This window comes from Cotesia typhae, unplaced genomic scaffold (genome assembly GCF_013202065.1).
Source record: "Cotesia typhae breed Kobodo isofemale line unplaced genomic scaffold, CoteBio_Ctyphae scaffold_91, whole genome shotgun sequence".
Taxonomy (NCBI): Eukaryota; Metazoa; Arthropoda; class Insecta; order Hymenoptera; family Braconidae; genus Cotesia; species Cotesia typhae.
In genome coordinates, this window is record NW_027423781.1 from 3786534 (window position 1) to 3808434 (window position 21901).

Genomic DNA, 21901 nt, shown 5'->3' on the forward strand with positions numbered 1-21901 from the left:
ACCCCTGTATTCATTTAAATGATAAAAAAAAACTTCTTAATGTAACATCTCATCCAAATCACGAGTCGTGAGTATTTATTTTCCTTCCCAAATGACATGATTTACAGCTTATGCCTTTTACTTTCTATTTTATCCAATTCTCCCAATTATTTTTTTTGCTATCCTTTATTTTATTCCCCGACTATGGCTTCATGTCTCGTATTGTAGAGAATACCTCTCGCTAGTTTGATTATCTCCCACGGGATTTGTCTAAGCTCATCCAAAGTACTATAATCTTTTGCTTCATTCTCTAGAGTTCAACTTGAGTACTGAACGTGAGAGATACGTTTTTTTTTGTTCGTACAGTTACATTATTCTATTAATTGACTTTTTTTGTTTCTTTTTTTCTTTTTATTGTAACAGATTAAATTTTTTTATAATTATCTATTGTCTGATGATTGAAAACATCATGAGCTTCGAAGATATCAAGATAAAAATAAGAAGTAGACTTTTTACCAGAGTTAAATTTTCTTCGTCAGTATCGTACATTTACGGTCTTCTGTAGACAGTTCTTCATTTATAAATGATAAGAAAAGTAAATTTATCCTTTTTAATATACTATCAAACCTATTCAGAACACTTAAATATTGTAAAAGCTCAGAAATAATATCCTCTTCGAAAGCAGATTTCTTGATTTAAATGAAATTGTGCAATGTAATATTTTTGAAAGAATATTAAATACAAATGTATGAAAATTGAAGTTTAAAAATTCAAATTTTGAACTTTGATGTTGATTATTCTGTTGATGATAGCCGGAAAAAAAATTGTAAGAAAAATTACTATAGTAATATTGTAATTTAGGACTAAACTTTCATTACCGAAATAAACTAAAAAATTTTAAATTCGATTTTATTCTGTTTAATTTAGAAATAAACCTTGAATGTCTAGTTATGACTCCGAATTAAACCGAATTAAAACAAATTCAAAATTTTGTTCAAATATGAACATATTTGAATTAAGTAAATAATGGTCTAAAATTAAGAGAACTGTTTATTTAGATCATGAAATAAAATTTTTGAAGCAAGTAATTTTAATTTTTTACGAAAAATAAATATTAATTAGCGCAAGAATTTTTTTCTTAATTTAAGATTTACAAATTCAAGAAATTTTTCTACTTGGCCCAAAAATATTTTGAGCTTCCTTCCTGGCTACACAGAAAAAAAAATTTCTTGAACCGAGAAAATTATAAGGAAGACCGAAGTTATTTTGGAGCAAGAAGAAATTTTCTTAGCTTAAACAAATTTAACATCGTTCAAGAAACTTTAACTTAATTCAAGAAATTTTCAGTCTTCCTTAAAGACTTTTCTTTCTGTATATAAAAACTTTGTTGCCCCAAGAACAGTTATCTTGAACCAAGTATACCTATTTGACTCCTTAATTAATTATAAATAAACTACAAAATACAAAATGAACAAGAACCAAATCAATCGAAAGGGCGTCACGAGATTTATTATCACGGTTCCTGGAACCGGTCCAGAGCAGAGAGCTTATCGTCTAGGGTTAGAAAGAGTGGAGGGTGCTGTTGAAATAATAAATAATTAATTATCAATGGATCCAAAAATTTATTAACAATAACAAGTATGACAAAATATATTTAATCCTTATCGGATGTGGCCGAATGGTGTTTTTTTTATTAGCGTACACTAGGGTTTAATTAGAGGGGCTGTGTTTGGGCATTTTCTGCGATATTTTGAGGGGAAAGGATTTTTTTGATTTTCATAGAGTTTTTTATCAGAAGCTTAATTTGGGCATTTCCGCTGAAAATTCAAAATTTGGCTGGAAGTGCCCAATTAAATCTTCTGTTAAAAATTCTATGAAAATCGAATAAATTCTCGCCCCTCAAAATATCGCAGAAAATGCCTAAACACAGCCCCTGTTAAAAGCGGAACTCAAAATTCCCATTTTAAAAGGTCCTCCAAGGAAGTGACATTTTGGCACACCCTAGTATATATATGTCTGGTTCATGAGATTTTCTGCGCAGAAACCAATTTAAATGTTATTTTGTTATGTCTTCTCTTTATATATCTTCAAACAAATGATACAGTTTTTAATATCTGAAATTAATTAAAAATATTTAATTATTCAACATTTTCGATCGACTTTGTAAATCTAAAAAAACTTACCTCTGGCTGAGCTTTGAAGTAACATTTAGCAAGTTGAAATGCTTTATCACATGCATCATTACTAGCTGAAATTATATATTAATAAAACTTCATTTAGTTTTTGGTTAACATATCAAGTGCCGATTATAAATCTAGAACTTATATGTAAAGTGATAAACATTATTAAAAATGAGACATACGGATTTTTTTGCAATATTCCAATGTTTTTTTCGACGGCCCTTGAACTCCTCTTGGTAAATGCCGTAAAGCTTTTTCAACATTAATGTCGTCTTTATCGAATATCCCATTTTTTTGCATGAAGCACAATAAGTAACACTTTAATTGTTGATCGTTTTGATTATAATCCGCGGCTTTCAGCTTCATTAATGAACCTATCAAAAAACATAACAATAAAAAATTAATCATACACGGAGAGCATTTTATGGCGATTACTATCATCGAAGTATTGTAAAAAGCACTAAGATACTCGATTAGTAATGAATACTACCTTTTATTATTATAAATACGACATAAATTATTAAAGTTACCACCAATATATTAATTTTTATCATCTATTAAGTTATTATAAGTTTGTATCTTTAACTATCTAAGGTAATTTGATTAAATATCTCGACAATAACTCTTAAAATCAAATTAATAATTTCTACAATCTTTGGTGATAATTATTGATAATGATGATTATTATAAGGTGACAAAGTGTGACGGTTTATTATTTATATAATTTATGTTATTTAACATTGTGTTTGAATGAACATTAACTATTTTTTACAAATGTTTATTAGTTAAAAAAATGCAATAGTTAAGTTCTTATATTACTTTAAACTTTGTACATTGTTCTGTATATTTTTAATATTTTATTATGAATTTTACTGTTTAAAATTATCAATATTAAAAATTCAACTGTAAATTATTATATTTTAATTTTCTTAAGACCATATCAATTTTGAGATATGCAATTGTTTTGGTTAAATAATAAATTTTCAATTTTAGCATTTGTTAACATATATACAAATGTTCCTTAAACAATAAATATTTACTGTTTAAAATTCTATTACTTAATGATTAATTAACTTTGGATGTCCTACACTGAAAGAAGAATTTCGTAGCATTTAAGAAAATTTATTTGTATTTAAAAAATATTTCTTAAATACTAAGATATACTATAAATTAGGGTGTGCCAAAATGTAATTTCCGTGAAGAACCTTTTAAAATTGGAATTTTGAATTCTGCTTTTAACAGCAGCTGTGTTTAGGCATTTTCTGAAATATTTCGGGGAAAGAGGATTTATTTGATTTTCACAGAATTTTTAATAGCAGATTCAATTTGGCACTTCCAGCCAAATTTTGAATTTTCAGCGGAAATGCCCAAACTAAGGTCCTGTTAAAAAATTCTGTGAAAATCAAATTTATCGTCTCATCTCAAAATATCTCAGGAAATGCCCAAACACATCCTCTGTTAAAATCGGAACTCAAAATTCCAATTTTAAAAGATTCTTCACGGAAGTTACATTTTGGCACACCCTACTATAAATACTAAGAAATGATTTCTTAAATACAACGAAATCTTTTTAAATGCTAAGAAATCCTTCTATCAGTGCATTTATTGGCCAAGGCTAGGTTACTCAATTTTGGCTCAAGTATATGGGTTGCCATTCAACGACCATGGCCAAGCTTCCCAGCCTTGGCTCAGGCTCAGGTAATCATTAGGCTAGCCAAGGCTTGGTTGCCCAGTCTCGGCCCAACGCTAGGTTATCTTGCCTCGGCCATTCTATGGCAAACCAGTGTTGGCCCAAGCTCGGATAATCATTGGGTTGGCCAAGGCTGATTATCCAGTCGGCCCAAGCATGGGCCAAAATCGGTGCGTCAAGCTTGGTTGCCCAGTACTAGACCAAACAAGGTTCCGTCATTCAACTCTGGCAGTTCCTACATGGGATAATACACTTGGTAACGTTAACCACTTGTGATGATAAATATAACCATCTCGGTAGTAAATAGTACGATTGCTCTATTTTAGGATTGTTATTTTATTATAGTACTGATTATAATTTAAATTATTATACTTATCATTTTAACTTTTATAAAATTTATTACCATCAAAGATAGTTAAATCTACAAAACAAGCATTATCACCATTATTAAATAATATGACGCATACCATATGATACTTACCCCATGAGACACCAGTTTTTTTTCGACAATCTCTTTTGATATCAGCTTGTACCTGCAACAGTATTTATGATAATAATAACAAAGTTTCTGATTCAAAAAAAAATTTTCTTGAGTATAAATAATGTGAAAACCGATGAGAGATTATAAAAGAGAAAACAACTTAATTCCTAACTATATTAGAATAAAATTATTTTCAAACTTAAAACTAAAGAAATAAATATTCGATATCCATAACTAACCAAAATGATAGAAAGCAGTAAATTAGTAATAATGTTTAATAGAATCTTCATATTGATACAAAGCATCAAAAACGACTAAATTATCGATAGAACGAAAGTATTAACTTACTTTGATTGAAAAGCAATCAATAACGTTTAATAAACTTTAAACAAATAATAGTAGTAATTGAATGATTTATGAGAACGTAAACAATTTTGAATTATTCAAGGATAGATTTCTTTTATCCTATACTAGCTACATAATAACAGTACATACTCACTGAAGAGAATTGAGAAATTTCACATACACAAATCAGTAAATAATTTTGAAAAAAAAAACTAAACAGTCTAAAACACAGGATATATGAAATTCTATTAAATGATAACGCAAAAAAAGAATGAATTTTGTAATTTTTAAAAAATGTAAGTATTCATTTACTGGACTGTATAAGTATGACTTGTTATAAGTAAATTATTTAAAATAAACATGCATACTACAATTTAATTTTTAGTGCTTAATTAAAAAAGTTTAATATTCGAAGCATTTATAATATTCATAACGTCGAGATCTGATGAAAACTCGATTTTTGCAAAACGGGATGAAAATAATAACTTCCCGATTTTCTTAGCGGGAAGTTGAGAAAGTGTTTTTTTTCGGAATTACTTCGAAATTTCTTCTTCGATTAATTCAAACGTGAAATTTTTTATGAGGCTTAAAAAATTACGGCGAATGCCTTCAACTGAATGAAAATCAGTTAATTCATTCAAAAGTTATTTTGGTTTGAAAATTAAAAAAAGTTTGGAAAATCCAAAAATGCACGACTCATAATGCTCATTTAATTATGAAATATAAAAAAAAAAATTAAAAAAATAGCTATCCAATTATTTGTCAATAAATAACGAAAATAACGAAAAAAAAAAACACATGACTCGTGCAAAATGAAAAGAAAAAAAAAATTTTTAAAATAACAGCTGTACTAGGAAAGTGATGCACAGGCGCCCCTGGTGGAATAGAATGTACATAATATCTATAGATATAGATATATCACCATCCATGTTAATTTTACATGGATATATATAGATATACAGTCTTGTAGTTTTCGTTTTTTATTAATTGCAATTAAACGACACTGAATTAATTAATCATTCGCATTCAGTGACCTACAATCGTCGATTAGAATTAAAAAAAAAAAAATTTAACTCAAATAATGGATTTTTTCACAAGTTACAGTGTTTCTGGGTTTCACACATGACGGACAGAAAAATTTTTTGACCTATTTTGATGTTTTTTTCAAATTCTATTGCAGTAAATGAATTTTTAAAAAGTATGGAATTAATCTCCATTAAATTATCTCGACAATAGCATGCAAAATATCTTGATTCCGTGAACTAACAAGACTATAATAATAAAAATAGCCGCCAAAATGAGGCGAACAAAATTTTTCGATCGTAAAGCACTCTCTGATGCTTCGCATCATGAGTCGTGCAAAAATAGTGTTTTAGCAAACTTTTGAGCTCGAAGAGCTTAAAAGCATGGAAAAGCTATCTCTTTGAGCTCGGAGTTTAAAGAGCTCAAAAACATCATGATAAGTACAATTTTAAGCGCTTAGATATGGAATTAGCGGGAAGTTGCAAGGATGGCCTTCAAGGTCAACCGTTTTTTTTTTTCTTCAGTGTTTACAATATGATGACAAACAAGTTTCTATTTAATCAGAGAAAAAATTTTTTCCGACAATTTAGAAAATTTATCAATATTCTCATATTTTACGTTTTAAAGTGATATTGTAACTCCAACATCTGATCAAAATTAACTAAAACTCAGGAGTGCCAGACAATTTTAGCATACACTCAGATAGATACTCGCGTTTGATTAGATAATATACGAGCGCATACCTGCTTTAGACCACCTTTCCCTATTTATCTTTTATGCAATTAAGTTTCTTAATAATTGATTTATTGATTAGCAAAACTTGTGAAAATTAAAAAATTTTATCTAATTATTTTTTATACTTTTTCATAATATAGCCTGACATGCTCATATATGATGATATCCAGTCGTATACGGAAACTGACCTTATCCAAAAATTTTTCTTAAGCTCTCTGTTGCTTCACATTATAAAATATGTAATAAATAAAATATGATGGCTTCTAAAAAACTGCAATTCTACGCTTGTTTTTAAGTTAATTCTCATTTTTTCAAGTCACCTCACCTTATATGTTCTAGCATACAGAAGTGAGCTGTGCTAATTAATCTGCGTTGAAACCACCGAAGACGATCTCGTCCACTTGACAAAGCATACATTGCTTTAATTATTTGTTAAGTGACGTCATGTATACACCTGGATCCAGTTGAGCGCATGTAACAATATACCAGTGAAGTATTTATTGCAGCTTGCACAAACTTTACAGACTTTATACTTAATTAAAGTAGAAACTTATGAAATTTTCTGAGCTATCGTACAGTATTTAATGAGAATTATATTATATCTGTAAAAAAATACTTAAGGAAATTCATTAATTGTTTCTAAGCTTTCCGATATTATGCTTATATTTTTTACACAAGTACATTCAATAAATACATTACAAACATAATTTATATGTCTGCCACTGGCTATATGTTTAGAATCATTATTTTGGTTTTCGTTTTTAATTGGTATATAAAGTTTTAAAATAAAAGTTTTTACATGTCATCCGATTGAAATTGGATAAATATTATTAAGTATGTAGCGATTGCACCAAAAACCTAGAAACAAATTTAAATGTTCGTTATTAAAATTGATTAGTCATAGATAAAAAGCTCAACTCTAAAATAGCAATTACCGTGCGTAATACAGTACAATCCACTGGTATAACGTTGTATGCTGTGAATTGGAAATTTTTATGAAGCAATTCAAGTGAGAAAATTTTTAACTGAAAAATTAAAATTACTTAAAACTTTTTATTTATTGTGTGAATAAATAAGATACGTTTTATAATACGTACTTCATTTTTAACTTCTGGGCTCATAAAACATTCAAATAAAATTTCTTGAATAACACTGCTAGTCCTTTTTATCTGGAAAAATACAATTTTTGTTTATTTTAATTTTTTTTTCTGACTTTAGACAAGAGAGATTTATGAAAACAATTCACTGATAGAAAAACTATCGTGGTTTGAGAACTGTTGATAGTTTTCAAACGTGTTTTGCTCATAAATAAGATAAATTTCGAAAAAAACTTCGAAGATAATTTAATAATCAAAGAACGAAGCGATTTTTTGGAAAATTTTTATTTATTTATGTATAAAATTTTAACATGACGGTATTTTAATTTGTTAATTTTAGAGTTATTTTCTTGAGTTGAAAAGAATAATACTTAAAACAAAAGTTGAAAGTTATATTTCTCTTGAATCAATTTTAAAGTGAAACTGTTATGAAGTTTTGAAATGGAAAAAAAAAATTGATTTCCATTGACTCAATTTTCGTTCGAAAAAGAGAGCGATTTACTCTGTTGACAACGAAAATTGAAAATTTCCGAAAATTATTAAACAATTTATTTCAGTAGACGGAAAGAATAAGATTACACTGGCTAAAATTCCAAATTATACTCAGTGACATATGTAGTGTAAAGAAATTGCAGATAGTAGCTAGTATAATACAGATTATACTGAGTGATATCTAGATTATACTCATTGTAACCTCCTATTTTTCCTAATAAAATCTCAGCTTATACCGTGTAAGATTCCACTGGATATAATCCAAGATCGTATCCAATAGAATTTGGATTATACTCAGTAGAATCTTGGATTATACCCAGTGATATCTGCGCCGTTTTCTTTCTAGCGCCTGCGCGTGAAATGCTGATTATAATTTGTGAATTATAGTCAATTGTCAGTATATTGAACATTAAAAAAATATAATCGGTGTATTAATTGGTGTGTGAATATTTATATTTTATGCTATGTAACAATATGTTTTAAAGTTGTTATAATTATTAAAATTACAAGGTATGTAAAAATGGTATACAAGACGTATGTTTTTAAGTTTGGACTTGTGACAATAAGATTTAATCTGTTCATAGTCATATAATAATGCAAAGTGCGCAGGCACCAGAAAAAAAATCGCGGAGATATTACTGAGTACAATTCAAATTCTACAGGATACAATCTCGGAATATATCTAGTGAAATTTTACGCGGTATAATCTGAGATTTCACTGGGGAAAATGTAAGATTACAATGAGTATAATCTGAATTATAGTAGCTACTATCTGAAATTCTTTTCCACTGCAGATGTTGCTGAATATAATCAGGAATGTTATTCAGTGAAATCTTGTTCTTTCCATGAAGATTAAAAAAGAGTGAAGCATTTGTCGAATCTCGTTTTGGCGTTCCAAGAGTCTGAATGCTGTTTTGGTTTCAAAAGAGATAGCCATTGTGACGGCCAAAAAAAGTAGTTAGGTTTTTTTTCTATAAAATTTACATTGAAAATTAATATCCTAAATTTTTATTAAGTAGTATCAAATTGTTTCAAAGCTTTTAATATTCTAGCGAGCCCCAAGAAAAATTTTCTCTCCATGGTCACATCATTATCTCGGAAAAAAAAAGTTTCAAAATTTTGATTCAAAATTTCATACACAAATTTTTAAATGTATAAGCTTCGATTAAAAGCAAAAAAAAAATTTGTGTGATTCGTCACAGTGGTTACGAATTCCTCCTGAATTTTTTTCCATTATTTCAGTAACTTTTTACATTCCTAACATTCTTAAGGTAATTGAAGAAAAATATATTTTGCAACTGACCTGTTTGCTAACTTTAGTAGCACATATTGCAGTAGTTAAAATAGGAAAAAGTCGTGCAGTAATCCAAGCAATATTACCAATGCGTCTCACAACGACATCATCAGTTGGATATATTTTCAGGAAAGGCGTTAATAAATCATAAATATTCAAAATAACACAGACGATTGAATAAGGAATTATAAAAAGAAAGCCAAAAGAATAAAAGTCAGCGATATCAGAACATATTTTGCATAAAATTGTGTGACAACGTTTCAATGCAAATATTTCAACAATACTTGTTTTTTCAAGTGTATTTTTTTGAGTATTGTAAACACGAAACTGTAACTCGATGGATTTCTTCATCCTTAAAAAAGCGTCATTACAACACTTTAATTTTTTTTCAATAAGTGTCAAAACAATGGCGTATTGTATAACAAAATAATTGAATATTGTGGTATGAAAAGTGTACATACAAGTTGCACGAATAAATGACGCCTCAATAAACAAAGTAAAGAGTATAATAATAACACACGGTATTGTATTTATGTAGCAAATTAATATTAATTTCATTTTTTCACTCTCTAATTTGTAGATGTTGTGCAATTTTTTCATTGCGACATCTAAATCTAAAAGCTGGTTCCCCAATTTTATTATTTTTTGCCGTTGAACGATGTATAACAATAACATGATTACCATCACTACGTTACCACTTACGCTAATGGCCAAACCTAATGTTTCAGTCAGTTCATTGCCATCTCCTGAATAACTCTCTTTTAAGAACAAAGGAATCTGGATACTATTTCCAATAACAATTATTATTATAAGAACCAGACTGTAACACGTATGAATTTCGGTGGGAACTAATGTTATTGTGTCTGGTCCCAACTTTTTTTTGTCTACGACATTTGTATTCTTTTTGTATGAAAAAGGTACAAGTCCGAGAAAATAAAAAATTATGAGGTGTACTTTTATAAAAACCATTTTATTCGTTTATAAATATTCAAGGATATGATGATAACTGTTGAGATAGTTGTTTTAATAAAATGGAATAGTTCCCTTACAAAATTTTATTATAGTAGAAAATAATTTGCAAAGAACGATCGATATAAAGATAATAGCTTTGCTATTTCCTTAATGAATAAATCAATCTTTAAGGATCTAAATTGTATATATGATAAATTGTATAGGCTTATAAATGTACTACCTGTCGGATGTAATGATTGATTAGTAATCTTCTTAAGTGCTTGCACTGAGACATTTAATCGAAACAATGGAAATTTTTATACATAATAAAGAGTGTATTGTTTCTCAAATTAAAATAAACAGTGAATAAAAATAAAAAGCTTTTAAATCTAAAATTGACTAAGGTTATTTTTTAAATTTCATAAAATTCCAAACTGAAAAAAATTAATCCAAAACAACGAAAAATAAAAAATACAACAGTAAAAATCAAGTTTAATAATGAATGAATAACATAAAAAATTTGAATATTTTAAAAAATCAGAAAAAATTAGAAAATCTAACAAATGCACGCCTCATAATGATCATTGAATGTTTAGAAAAAAAAAATATATCGTATTACTGTCTGAAAAAAAATTTGAAAAAGACGAATTTATTCTAAATAGCTGATGCAATGACAAAAATAGGTCATTCGGCAGCCGAAATGAAAGTAAATTTTATTAAAAATTATTTTAGAGTGAACTTTCAGATAATAAAACTATTATTGACTTAAATAACAATAAATATTAGTTAAAAACAAACATGGTTAAACAATGCGACAGTAATATTTCACTCTATCACCATATAAGTCAAGTGATTATAGGCTTACACCATATAAGTTAAGTGATTATAGGCTTACACTAATAGTAATATATGCAAATCAAAGCTTATTTGATGAGCTTTCATATAAATTTTATAGAAAGTCAATCAATAGTTATTCTAGAGAGAAATAGGGAAAATGTGATTTTCTTGAATTATGGAAATTTTGAAATGCTGTCATTTTTTTGTTTATCCAACCGATTTAGCCCATCTTTGAACTTGATCTTCGTAATATATATATATATATATATATATATATTAGGGTGATTCAAAAAAAAAGAATTTTTTTTTTTTCGTTTGGTACTCTGAAAAATAGGTTCCTAGACACCTCTAAGAAAGCCTCTCCAAGCATGAGTTCTTAATTGTAACGGGAAGGTCCTCCTTCTTACAGTTTTCTATTTTTTCTTATTATCAGATAGAAAAATTTATATCTCGCTTCTAACTACTTGAAAAAATATCTTGTTCCTTAGATTTTGTAGGAAATTGAATGCTCTACAAAAAAAGGTCTCTTACGATTTTTTCGTAAATCCAACCGTTTAAAAGATATTAACGGTTAAAGTTTGATTATTTTTGGGAAAATTTTTTATTTCTTATGAATTTTATAACTCAATGAAAAAATCATTATGAATGATGAAACTCATAGTTTTGTAGGAAATTTACTGCTCTATAAAAATGGTCTCTTATGATTTTTCGATCAAGTTGAGCGTTTACGAGATATTCATCGTCAAACATCAATGCATATCAATTTTTCTAGTTTTTGATCAATAATTCGAAAAATTTCAATTTATTCTGTGAGTTTCAAGGAAATTTAGACAAATTTGAGTTTCTATGAATAGAAATATGTTATGAACTATTTTTTTAATTAGTTTTTTTAGTCTTGGACATGTTTGATTACATTAAAACAAAAAATTAGTGCATTTTTTTAAATATATAATTCAATTTAGTGTGTTTCACATGTGTTTCACTTTTTTATCGAAGAATTTATTTATTTAATTATCAACTGCCATATAATTTTCAATATTTTCAACATAACGGTACACTTTTACTGTAAATAATTTCCTCTATTGCAGTTTGGGTAGTTTTTCGATGTTCTTTGATAATTTGCAATAAGTATTGGAATTGCTCTTCATTTTTGTCAAGCATTGATTATACTCACTAACTAATGCAACAGCTCGTTCTGCTGAATCATTAACAACTTTCAATTGGTTAAAGTATTCTTTATTTTCAATGTAACTGTCATTAGTAGGCCACGATTCAATATCTTTATCAAGGAAGTCATATGGTAAATCAAAGATTTTAAAGAGATTTAAAGACTTTTTAGAAACAAAGTCACTCAGACTTTTTGCGTTAATGAATTCAAATCGTTTTTATCAATTATAAATTTTTTAGCTTTAGAATCTGTACCGTTACGAGTATTAACAGCTCCAACAATATTTTTTTACTTCCAATGAAACGGTATCGTCAAATAATGATAAAATGGCAAGTTCATCACTTAAATACCATAAATGCAAAATCATTTTTCACAAGTTGCTGAAGAAATCAATGAATTGATATTTTTGTACTCGAATAAATTTTTCAAAAACTGCAAGTCATGATTAGCAGCAGTTGTTGCAGAAGTTGATGAAAACCAAGCTTTTAAATACAGTGTAACTATAAATATACAAATTTGCCGAAGACCGTCCAATTCTTTATTAGAAAGTTTAAATTCATTTCTGAATAGAAACATTTTTAAACTGTAAATTGCCTTCGCCATCCACCTAGCATGATGAATTGCACCAGGACGTTTGAAAAAATTTCTTCTTGAGGCATTTCTCCAAGGAAAATCAACGACAATTCCAACAATTCTTTATAGTCATCTCGGGGTTGTAGTAACTATCAAAAACAATTAAAAATTTGTCAGAAACAAGAAAATTTTTTTCTTAAAATCGCAGTTAAATCATACCTGTAAGGATTGTGCAATTAAACTAGATATTTAATTTTTTTATCCAAAATGATATCAGCAACAACAGTATCTTCAATTCCAGATTTATAATTAGTTTTATTTATTTCATCCCATGATTTTTTAAATCTTCCGAACATTGGTACGTTTGGCCCAGATGACACAGGCCAATATACTTCAAATGCACTTCTCAATATGATCTCAAAAATGTGGTGACGACATGGTAACCAGATTAACTCTCTTCCCAAAGTCTTTTCAATTGCCTTACATGTACCGTTATGAATTCCTGTATAAAGAAAATAGATAACTATCGTTAAATTTAATATTTTCAATAAATTGTAGATTATATTTAAAATCCAAATGAGTAAATAATTCTCAATAATTTCAAAAGTGAAATTCAGTAAGCAATAAAAATTAAACTAGAACGTTAATAATTAAATATTTTTTAGATTAAATTATCATTGATAAGTTACCTGTATTAACTGCCGTCGTGTCAAAACACATCGCCTTAACATAATTAGTAATACCCCATTCACTCAATGTCGATAAAATGGCTGATGTTTGATTGTCTGCCGTCCCAGAATTCATTTTTGGAACCCCAAGTAATTGTTCGGTACCAAATGCAGTTAAAATAACTGGTAGCCGTTCCACAGATTTTGATCCAACAAGGTCATTCAGCATTTTTCCGTCCCAATGCACAACGTATTTATCGTGTGTCTTAAAGTTGTCATTAAGTCCTTTAGCAATGTCTTCTCTTTGAAGCATACGAGCTCGTTGAATTGAACTATAACTGAGCGTTGTATCTTCAATTTTAATACCTACTGCTAGTAAAACCGGAGCAATAATAAACATCGCATTTCTACTGCTGACATTAGTTCGGTCGAGTCCAAAAATGACTTCAGGAGTTAAGACATCAAGTTTTGCTCGTTTTGTCGGAATTGGAGGTTCATACTCTGAATCAGATCCAAAATTTGTAACTCCACTTAATGTATACGTAGAGAACGACTCTGATTTTTCACTTGGAACAATCGCATGACTGATAGACGGTTGATCTAAGTCTGGAATAAGATCTGTTTTATAAATTAAACGAAGAAAATGTATAGAATTTATTCATTTTGATGACAAATAATTAAGAAAGGACTCCAAAAATTGTCTAGTCAAATGTCATCTAGTCATCTATGAAAAGTTACACTACTACCTGACTTTATAATAATTAAATATCTCAGATACTTACTACTCTCATCTATTCCCATCATAGTTGTGGTTAAGTTTGATACAGGTACATTATTAGAAAGAATCTCTTTATGGGTACCGAATTTTTGATCCAAATACAACTTTCTAATATTATCATCAAGCACTTTTAAGGATTTTTCGCTCACAATGTCGAATAATTGTTCAAGATCAGTCTGAAATTTCATTTCCTTTTGGTTTTGCGCTGAATTCTTTTTATCGAAATTTTTTGTAATTTTAACCATTGACTGTGATAGCGAAGAAATTTTTTGACTGCATTAGGAGCTCCACTAGTTGGAATCTGATTTTTTCTCCACAGTTCAATAACTTGGTCAACTGAATTTTTAGCACTTTGTTTGATTGAATACTTTAAAATTTTAAGTTGGTAGAAAAACACACGCATAACCTCTTTCACTTTTGGTAACTTACGTTCCGAAATTCTTTGTAGAGGTATTCCGATAAAACGTATTTCTTTATTCATTGTAGGTTAATTGATGATAAATAAATTTATGTGATGATTATAAGACTTATTTAAAATGAATTATTTTATTACGTATTCAAGATGATCAGTTTTAGGAACACTGAAAATACGGTATTAAATGGGTAGATACTGAATATAGTTGAGAGTAAAAACATAGATGGCGTTAGTTTCAGAAGACAAACAGAAGAAGAAATGGAATTCAAAACAAAAATCCCCTCGAACGAAAATTTTATGTATATTTTGTGAAAAACAATTTAAAAATACGCACTGAACAAATTTCATAATAATAAATGACAACGCGATTAAGATTTTAAATTATTAAAGATAAAATTTAAAAAAATATTATTAGAATAAAAACTTTCAAATGAATTTTTGAACAAAAAACATCTATAGGAGTTGCTTTTATAATAAAAACTCAAATTTGTCTAAATTTCCTTGAAACTCACAGAATAAATTGAAATTTTTCGAATTATTGATCAAAAACTAGAAAAATTGATATGCATTGATGTTTGACGATGAATATCTCGTAAACGCTCAACTTGATCGAAAAATCATAAGAGACCATTTTTATAGAGCAGTAAATTTCCTACAAAACTATGAGTTTCATCATTCATAATGATTTTTTTTCATTGAGTTATAAAATTCATAAGAAATAAAAAATTTTCCCAAAAATAATCAAACTTTAACCGTTAATATCTTTTAAACGGTTGGGTTTACGAAAAAATCGTAAGAGACCTTTTTTGTAGAGCATTCAATTTCCTACAAAATCTAAGGAACAAGATATTTTTTCAAGTAGTTGGAAGCGAGATATAAATTTTTCTATCTGATAATAAGAAAAAATAGAAAACTGTAAGAAGGAGGACCTTCCCGTTACAATTAAGAACTCATGCTTGGAGAGGCTTTCTTAGAGGTGTCTAGGAACCTATTTTTCAGAGTACCAAACGAAAAAAAAAAATTCTTTTTTTTTGAATCACCCTAATATATATATATATATATATTTTTTTTTTTTCAACTATTTTTTTTTCGGTCTCATCGTGAAATTTTGTTCCACATGTTTAATATTAAAAAAATAATAAATATTAAAGCAGTGTTTTATTAGAAAACTTTTAAAGCAAATTTTTAAAGTAAATTCAATGTATTAAAATAAATATTCCATAATATTTTTCAATCGATTTCTTTAATACCACAAAATAGCATACATAAAGATTGCGTTGAAAATACTTATTTATTTACACTCTTAATACATTAAATCTCGTAAACTCAAAGTGTTTTTATAAACAGAATAGATTAATTATATTTTTACTTCAAAATTTATTTCTAAATTGTTTTAAATTTTCATGAAAGACATCATCTATTAACGAATCAGTTGTCATGATACGTGATATACTATGTGACTCAGTATATCTAATTTCCTAACTCCATACATAAAAAAAAATCCAGTTATTTTGGTCTAAAAAAATTTCAGTCTCCGATTTGATATGCTTGGCTCAAAATTGTTGTTTCTTCCGATTCTAATTTAAATTTCCGATTCTAATTCAAAATACACAAAATTGTCTTAGGTCAAAAAAATTTTCTCGAGTCAAGAAATCCATTATTTTTGTGTACAAAATATAATACCAAACGGTGAAGAAAAAATTACTTACAGGTCAATCACAATAATTGCTACTAAAATTGAATAAAACTCATCTGCTAATTAGATGATTCATTTTTCTTTCATTTGGATCACTCGCGACTATTTGACAGAACAATCCGACCCGGAAAAAGAATAATCCGTAGTTGTGCTCTCAATTTTCTAATGAACTGTCGTCGTTCCCTTTCCTATCTTATATATTTCGAGTGACTGTGGTAGATAATGAGTTCAATTCCAAAAATGACCAAACTCCATAGCAAAGTAGCTACAAACACAATGAGATAAAACAACAAATTGTCAAAGTCCATCCATTCATAGTTTTCAGCTTCTTTGATTTTCTCCATCTTGTTTATCCTTTTCCTTCGATTATCCACTATCTTTTCATGGTAACAGTTAATTAATCCTGTTTCCACCGATATTGAACGAACTTTATTAATTTTTTCTTTCAAAGCCCAGTTCTTTCTTATCCAATACACGTAATACTTTTTAAATACCTTGTCCTTCGATACATAAAGATTTTTAAGCTCTAAAGCGTATAATAGTTGATGCATAGTGTAGTCGATGCAAGCGATAGTCGAATTTTGTTGGGCTTCTTTCACACATTTTTTCAACACAGTATGAGATGATGGATGTAAGTATTTCTGATCTTCTTCGGTCACCCACAATTTTTCATTAATCATGTCGTTTTCTAAAAACCCATTGTAAAACACATGATACTTGTTATCAAACAAGTCTTTTAGTGTTTCGACATTGCGTCTTGCAGGTTGGGATAGAATGGCCGAGATTTGTCCTCGGAATTCGGGCATCACTACAAAAATGAATAAAAATCCGAAGAAATAAATGATCCTCATCGAGAGACGATTCATCGGAGATATTATTCCCATGCTCAGTGATATGCTCACAATGTCCATGATTCCTTGGCTCACATTAAATTTATTGTTCATGATTATGATCACAGCAATCAACAATAACACCAAAAGTGTAATGAAGATGAACTGAAGATTTATGTGGATTTCCGTGACTACGGTCAAATAATTTGTTTTCTTCGTCATAATTGAATAGTGCATTTCATGATACTCTGTCACAAAATCAATTAATTTAGGATTTGTATCAGCTAATTGACTCTTGGTGTTACTCGCATCATACCGACGAGTGGCAAGACCTCTATCGTAACCGTATATAATTGTGTCGGAATTAAAACTGTTCTTCAGAATGTCAATTGACGCTGTTACATTCATATAGTCAGGTAATGAAGCCAATCCGTAGTCCTTTGTCTTTACCATATATTTAAGAACGTCATAGATCTTTTCCTGTTCGATCAAATTTGCTGGAATGAGACGAGCCATTAATTTTATTTCATGACTATCTAAGTACTGAGTTTTATCAAAATAAATATTATTATAGTTGTTTTTCAAATCTGAAAATCAATTGAGAGAAATAATTTAGCTTACACAATTGCATCGTAAATGATATTATGAAACTTGAAATTACCTTTCGGATACTGCAAACTGTATAGTGTCAACTTTGTTTTGTTGTTGATATTTGAATTTGAAAATTTAACTTGATTCCAAGGTGACGGAGCATATTGTGTGAAAGGGTTCAGAGTGTAGACTATGGTTGAATTTTTGCCGTAATCATAACACATATAGTATGATAATAGAGTATCGAAGTGTCCAAGAAATGAAAGAACCTCAAAAGCTTTTACATCATGACGTTTTTTAGAAATGTTGAGAATAAAAATTGGTGACTTTATGTTCCAGGTTGATGAGGTCATAAACGTTAAGGTAAGTAACATCAATTTCTGCAAACTTTCATATCTGAGGACGTACGTAGGATAGCTAGGAAGATACCCTTTAATTTCTATCCCTCTCTCACTCGAATCATAATTCATGACAATCACCGGATTTCCATTATCGATGTTCCCACTTGCCACTTGGTGATCAACTAAGTCAGAAGATATTATAAGTGGGTTCGAATTATTTACGAAAACTCTATCAATCAATTCCTTCTGCAAGAATAATAACGAATTTTAACAACGATTAACAATGATTCAATTTTTTAAAAAATGTTCACTCGCACTTGAGCTCAAGGTGTGCAAAATAGTCAACTCACCGTATGATTGATAAGACGTGATTTGATTTCTGAACTGTGAATGCTTCTTCCATTTAAAAAGTGACCAGCGAATACGCAACACCAGCATAAAATGATTTTAATTAATCGCATCATTGGTCTGCAAAGTCTTAGCTCTGACGAGCTACTAACTGAGCAGTTTGAAGTTGCGGACTGACTGCTTTGCGAAATGTGAGACTTTGTTTCGAATTGTTGCTTATGACAACTACAGCTCACAATGTGGCAAAACATCGTTAAACTTAGTTATGAGCTTTATCGAAAAGACACGTCAACTAGGTCAGTCATTGGTAAGTTCTAGAAAAAAGAATTTTTATCACTTCAATAAAACGGACTGAGGTCTCCACAAGAACTGCTAGTGCCGTAAACACGATCGACCAAAGTTCCTCGAAAGCTGTGGTCTAGCTCTTTCGTTTCACTAATCTTCCATCGGTAAGCAAATAATAACATACATTACTGTAACAACTTAACTGTCGGCTATTTTTATTCGGTGCAACTAACAAGTGGATTTATTGAATAGTAGAAGCAACAAATATAGGAGGACTTAAATTTCTGAAAATGTATTGACCCTCCAACTCATTCCTGGAATTTTCCGGTATTCACAAATTCAAAACGCAAAAAAAAAAATTTCTTATTGCTAATTTCAGAACGTTTCAAACTAAAAAATCTGAAAAGCAGTTGACCTGCAAGTCATTCTTGGAACTTTCCACTTTTTTGAGCTTGAAATTTTTCTAATTAATTGATTTTTGAGCTGTTCGAGCTAAAGAAATTCAACAGTTAACTAAAAAAAAAAAAAAAAACGATTTTTTAGAAATTTTTAATTGCCTATAATTTTTGAACATGTTGTTCGAGTATAACTTGGTTGGCGGCATTGGATGCAGTTTCATTAGTATAATATTTTTAAGTAAATCAAAAAAAATTAAATAATTCGCATTTTTTTTTGGTTTTATTTTTTGATTATTTTTAAAATGTCACGACTTTCTAAAATTCTTGTAAAATTTCAGCTCAATATCTCAAAAAGTAAGCTGGTGCATTGGAGAATCTTCTTTGTTATTTGAATTACATTGAAGAAAAAACTTTTTTTTCAATTTTCAAAATAACTATATCAGAAAAAAGTGTGTGTGTGTGTGTGTGTGTGTGTGTGTGTGTGTGTGTGTGTGTGTGTGTGTGTGTGTGTGTGTGTGTGTGTGTGTGTGTGTGTGTGTGTGTGTGTAAATCTCTCATAACTTTTGAACGGGTCATCCGATTCGATTGAAATAAGCAGCGTTTCAAAGAGTTCCGTTGCCCTTAGATTTCTGATACTAGTTCAAAGAATTTGAGTCGATGAATTTTGAGAAATCTGAAAAATAAAATTTCCAAAAATTCGTTTCTTGGAAATATTCTCTGAACGAATTTTTCATTTGAACGAATCTATTTTATTTAAAAATAGTAAATTTACTTTCTAAACTTTAACCGTAAATTATACATTTTATTTCTGTAAAATTAAATTTCTCGGGTTTTGCTGAATACACATTTTAATTCAATTAAACTTTAATAATGAACGTTGATTGGTGTACTGTTTTATTTTTATAGTTAGTTGAAGTTCGAGAATACACGGCAGTAGATAACTTCTTTCACCATTTCTTAGTATAAAATGGTAATGGGAATATATTAGGAAGTTGGAGTTAGATAATAAAGAAATTGAGAAAACTCTACTACTATATTTGTATTTAAATAATGAAGTACAAGAAATTACCTCCCAGCGTTTTATTATGTAATTAATTAATAAGTTTTCTTTTAGCTCAGCAATAAATGATATTACAGTTATGATAGTGGAAATGGAGATAACGATTATAATCATTTAAAAATTAAAAAAATATATTCCACTTTTTTAAATGTTTTAAAGTATCGAATTTAAAATTCGATCGTTTATCTCAAATATAATTTTTACTTCCAATATTTACATATCTTTAACGTTAATAAGATAATACGCAAGCTACATCAATTGATTTCATAATGATAATCATGCATAAAATCATAAATAAAAGAAAAAAAATTCAATGTAATAAAATATTATCTGGCACAATGACAGGACTAGAGTGATTAAGAATGTTAAATTTCTAACTTCCCGCTAAGAAAATTGAAAATTTCCAAAAGTTAGGAAGTTATTAGTTTTACCCCCCCCCCCTGCCCCCGATTCAGAATAATGAGCCTACAGGACAATTTTTAATTGTTTTGATCGATATTATTCAATTTATAAATGAAATTTTTAAGTTTTTTTATCAATAATGTTTTAGTTACTATTTAAATTTATTTGTACTATTTAATATTGGTATGAGTGTATTTTATGAGGTTACATTGATCAATAAAAATAATTAATAGTTTTCCTGTAGACTCATGTAGGTTCATATAGGCTTATGTTAACTCACATACGTTCATTATTCTGATTCAGGCCCGTTTTTCGAAGGTGAGTTTTCATCAGATCTGAACGTTTTAAGATCCTAAAAAGCTTCCCTGAATATTCCCGCGGTGATTTCACCGTGTCTGCATGTCTACACAGAAAGAAAAATTTCTTGACTGAAGAACAAAGGAAGACCGAAGTTGTGTTGGCCGAAGTAAAAATTTTTTTTTGAAATTATATTCTTGGTGGAAGTAATTTTTTCTTAATTCAAATTATCATAAATATTTGATACAATAAATTTTTATATTTGATCAAGATTTTTAGATATTTTAGGAAAGCAGTGCCACCTACTTCAGCTAAGAAAAAAATTTTCGCACCTTGAGAAAATTTTTCTCTTGAATATTTGAACAAAAAAAATTTTCATTTAAATACAATTAACAAAATAATTTATTTAATTCCTTTTAATAATTATAAAAATAACAAGGCTAACAATAGTAAATTCATAAAAAAAATATCAAATTCAAATTCAATAACTAAGTAATATTAATTTTTCTTATCTTCAAATGCTTTGATGAAATATTTATAATACGATTTTGACTTTTTAGCAATTTCCATGACAGTCATAACATCAAAAAATTTCATATTTTCAACTAAAAACTTCATAGTTCTTTCATGAAATTCCGGCACATTGCATCCAATCGTAGTATTCAAAACATACAAAACATTGTTAACTCTGACACAACGAGATAATTTATCAATGCAATACTTTTTCAACACTTCTATCTGATATTTATCAGCAGCAACGAGAACTTTAGCAACCCGATGGCTTTCAATTTTATTCGTCAATTTCCCAGTGTACATATATCTCAAAATATCAGTCATTATATAAAACTCGACATCGTGAACACTAATCTCTTGTACACATGTGTTAATAGTCTTAATGTTATCCATTTTTATCATTGCACACATAATGGGACTAAATTCGGACAATA

General features: G+C 28.7%; 3 protein-coding genes across 11 annotated transcripts; all 3 read right to left on the reverse strand.

The window, feature by feature from the left end:
* Window positions 1-1581: 1581 nt before the first annotated feature.
* On the reverse strand, window positions 1582-21079 carry Obp9 (odorant binding protein 9). Of its 7 annotated transcripts, none has more exons than XM_074258188.1 (5): window positions 20942-21079; window positions 4331-4382; window positions 2342-2533; window positions 2163-2227; window positions 1582-2093 (listed from the first exon to the last, which is right to left on the reverse strand). In XM_074258188.1, the coding sequence occupies exons 1-5, from the start codon at window positions 20945-20947 to the stop codon at window positions 2067-2069; spliced, it is 342 nt and encodes a 113-aa protein (XP_074114289.1). In that variant the 5' UTR covers window positions 20948-21079; the 3' UTR covers window positions 1582-2066. The 7 variants fall into 7 exon arrangements, 6 of the variants coding, with proteins under 6 accessions (XP_074114289.1, XP_074114290.1, XP_074114288.1 ...); XM_074258189.1 differs by lacking the exon at window positions 20942-21079 and adding an exon at window positions 6759-6898; XR_012480904.1 differs by lacking the exons at window positions 1582-2093; window positions 2163-2227; window positions 2342-2533; window positions 4331-4382 and adding exons at window positions 15937-16302; window positions 16416-17819; window positions 17894-18410; window positions 18515-18826 and having other exon boundaries at window positions 20942-21059.
* Window positions 7151-10300, reverse strand: LOC141537649 (uncharacterized). Its single transcript, XM_074258770.1, has 5 exons — window positions 9276-10300; window positions 8259-8385; window positions 7531-7602; window positions 7369-7458; window positions 7151-7291 (listed from the first exon to the last, which is right to left on the reverse strand). Exons 1-5 carry the CDS (start codon window positions 10283-10285, stop codon window positions 7229-7231), a joined length of 1362 nt encoding a protein of 453 aa, XP_074114871.1. The 5' UTR covers window positions 10286-10300; the 3' UTR covers window positions 7151-7228.
* On the reverse strand, window positions 12891-14899 carry LOC141537514 (uncharacterized). 3 transcript variants are annotated; one of them, XM_074258546.1, is made up of 5 exons: window positions 14296-14899; window positions 13884-14131; window positions 13535-13778; window positions 13065-13347; window positions 12891-12994 (listed from the first exon to the last, which is right to left on the reverse strand). In XM_074258546.1, exons 1-4 carry the CDS (start codon window positions 14534-14536, stop codon window positions 13082-13084), a joined length of 999 nt encoding a protein of 332 aa, XP_074114647.1. In that variant the 5' UTR covers window positions 14537-14899; the 3' UTR covers window positions 12891-12994; window positions 13065-13081. The 3 variants fall into 3 exon arrangements, with proteins under 3 accessions (XP_074114647.1, XP_074114646.1, XP_074114645.1); XM_074258545.1 differs by having other exon boundaries at window positions 12892-12994; window positions 13535-14119; XM_074258544.1 differs by having other exon boundaries at window positions 12892-12994; window positions 13535-14131.
* Window positions 21080-21901: the final 822 nt, after the last annotated feature.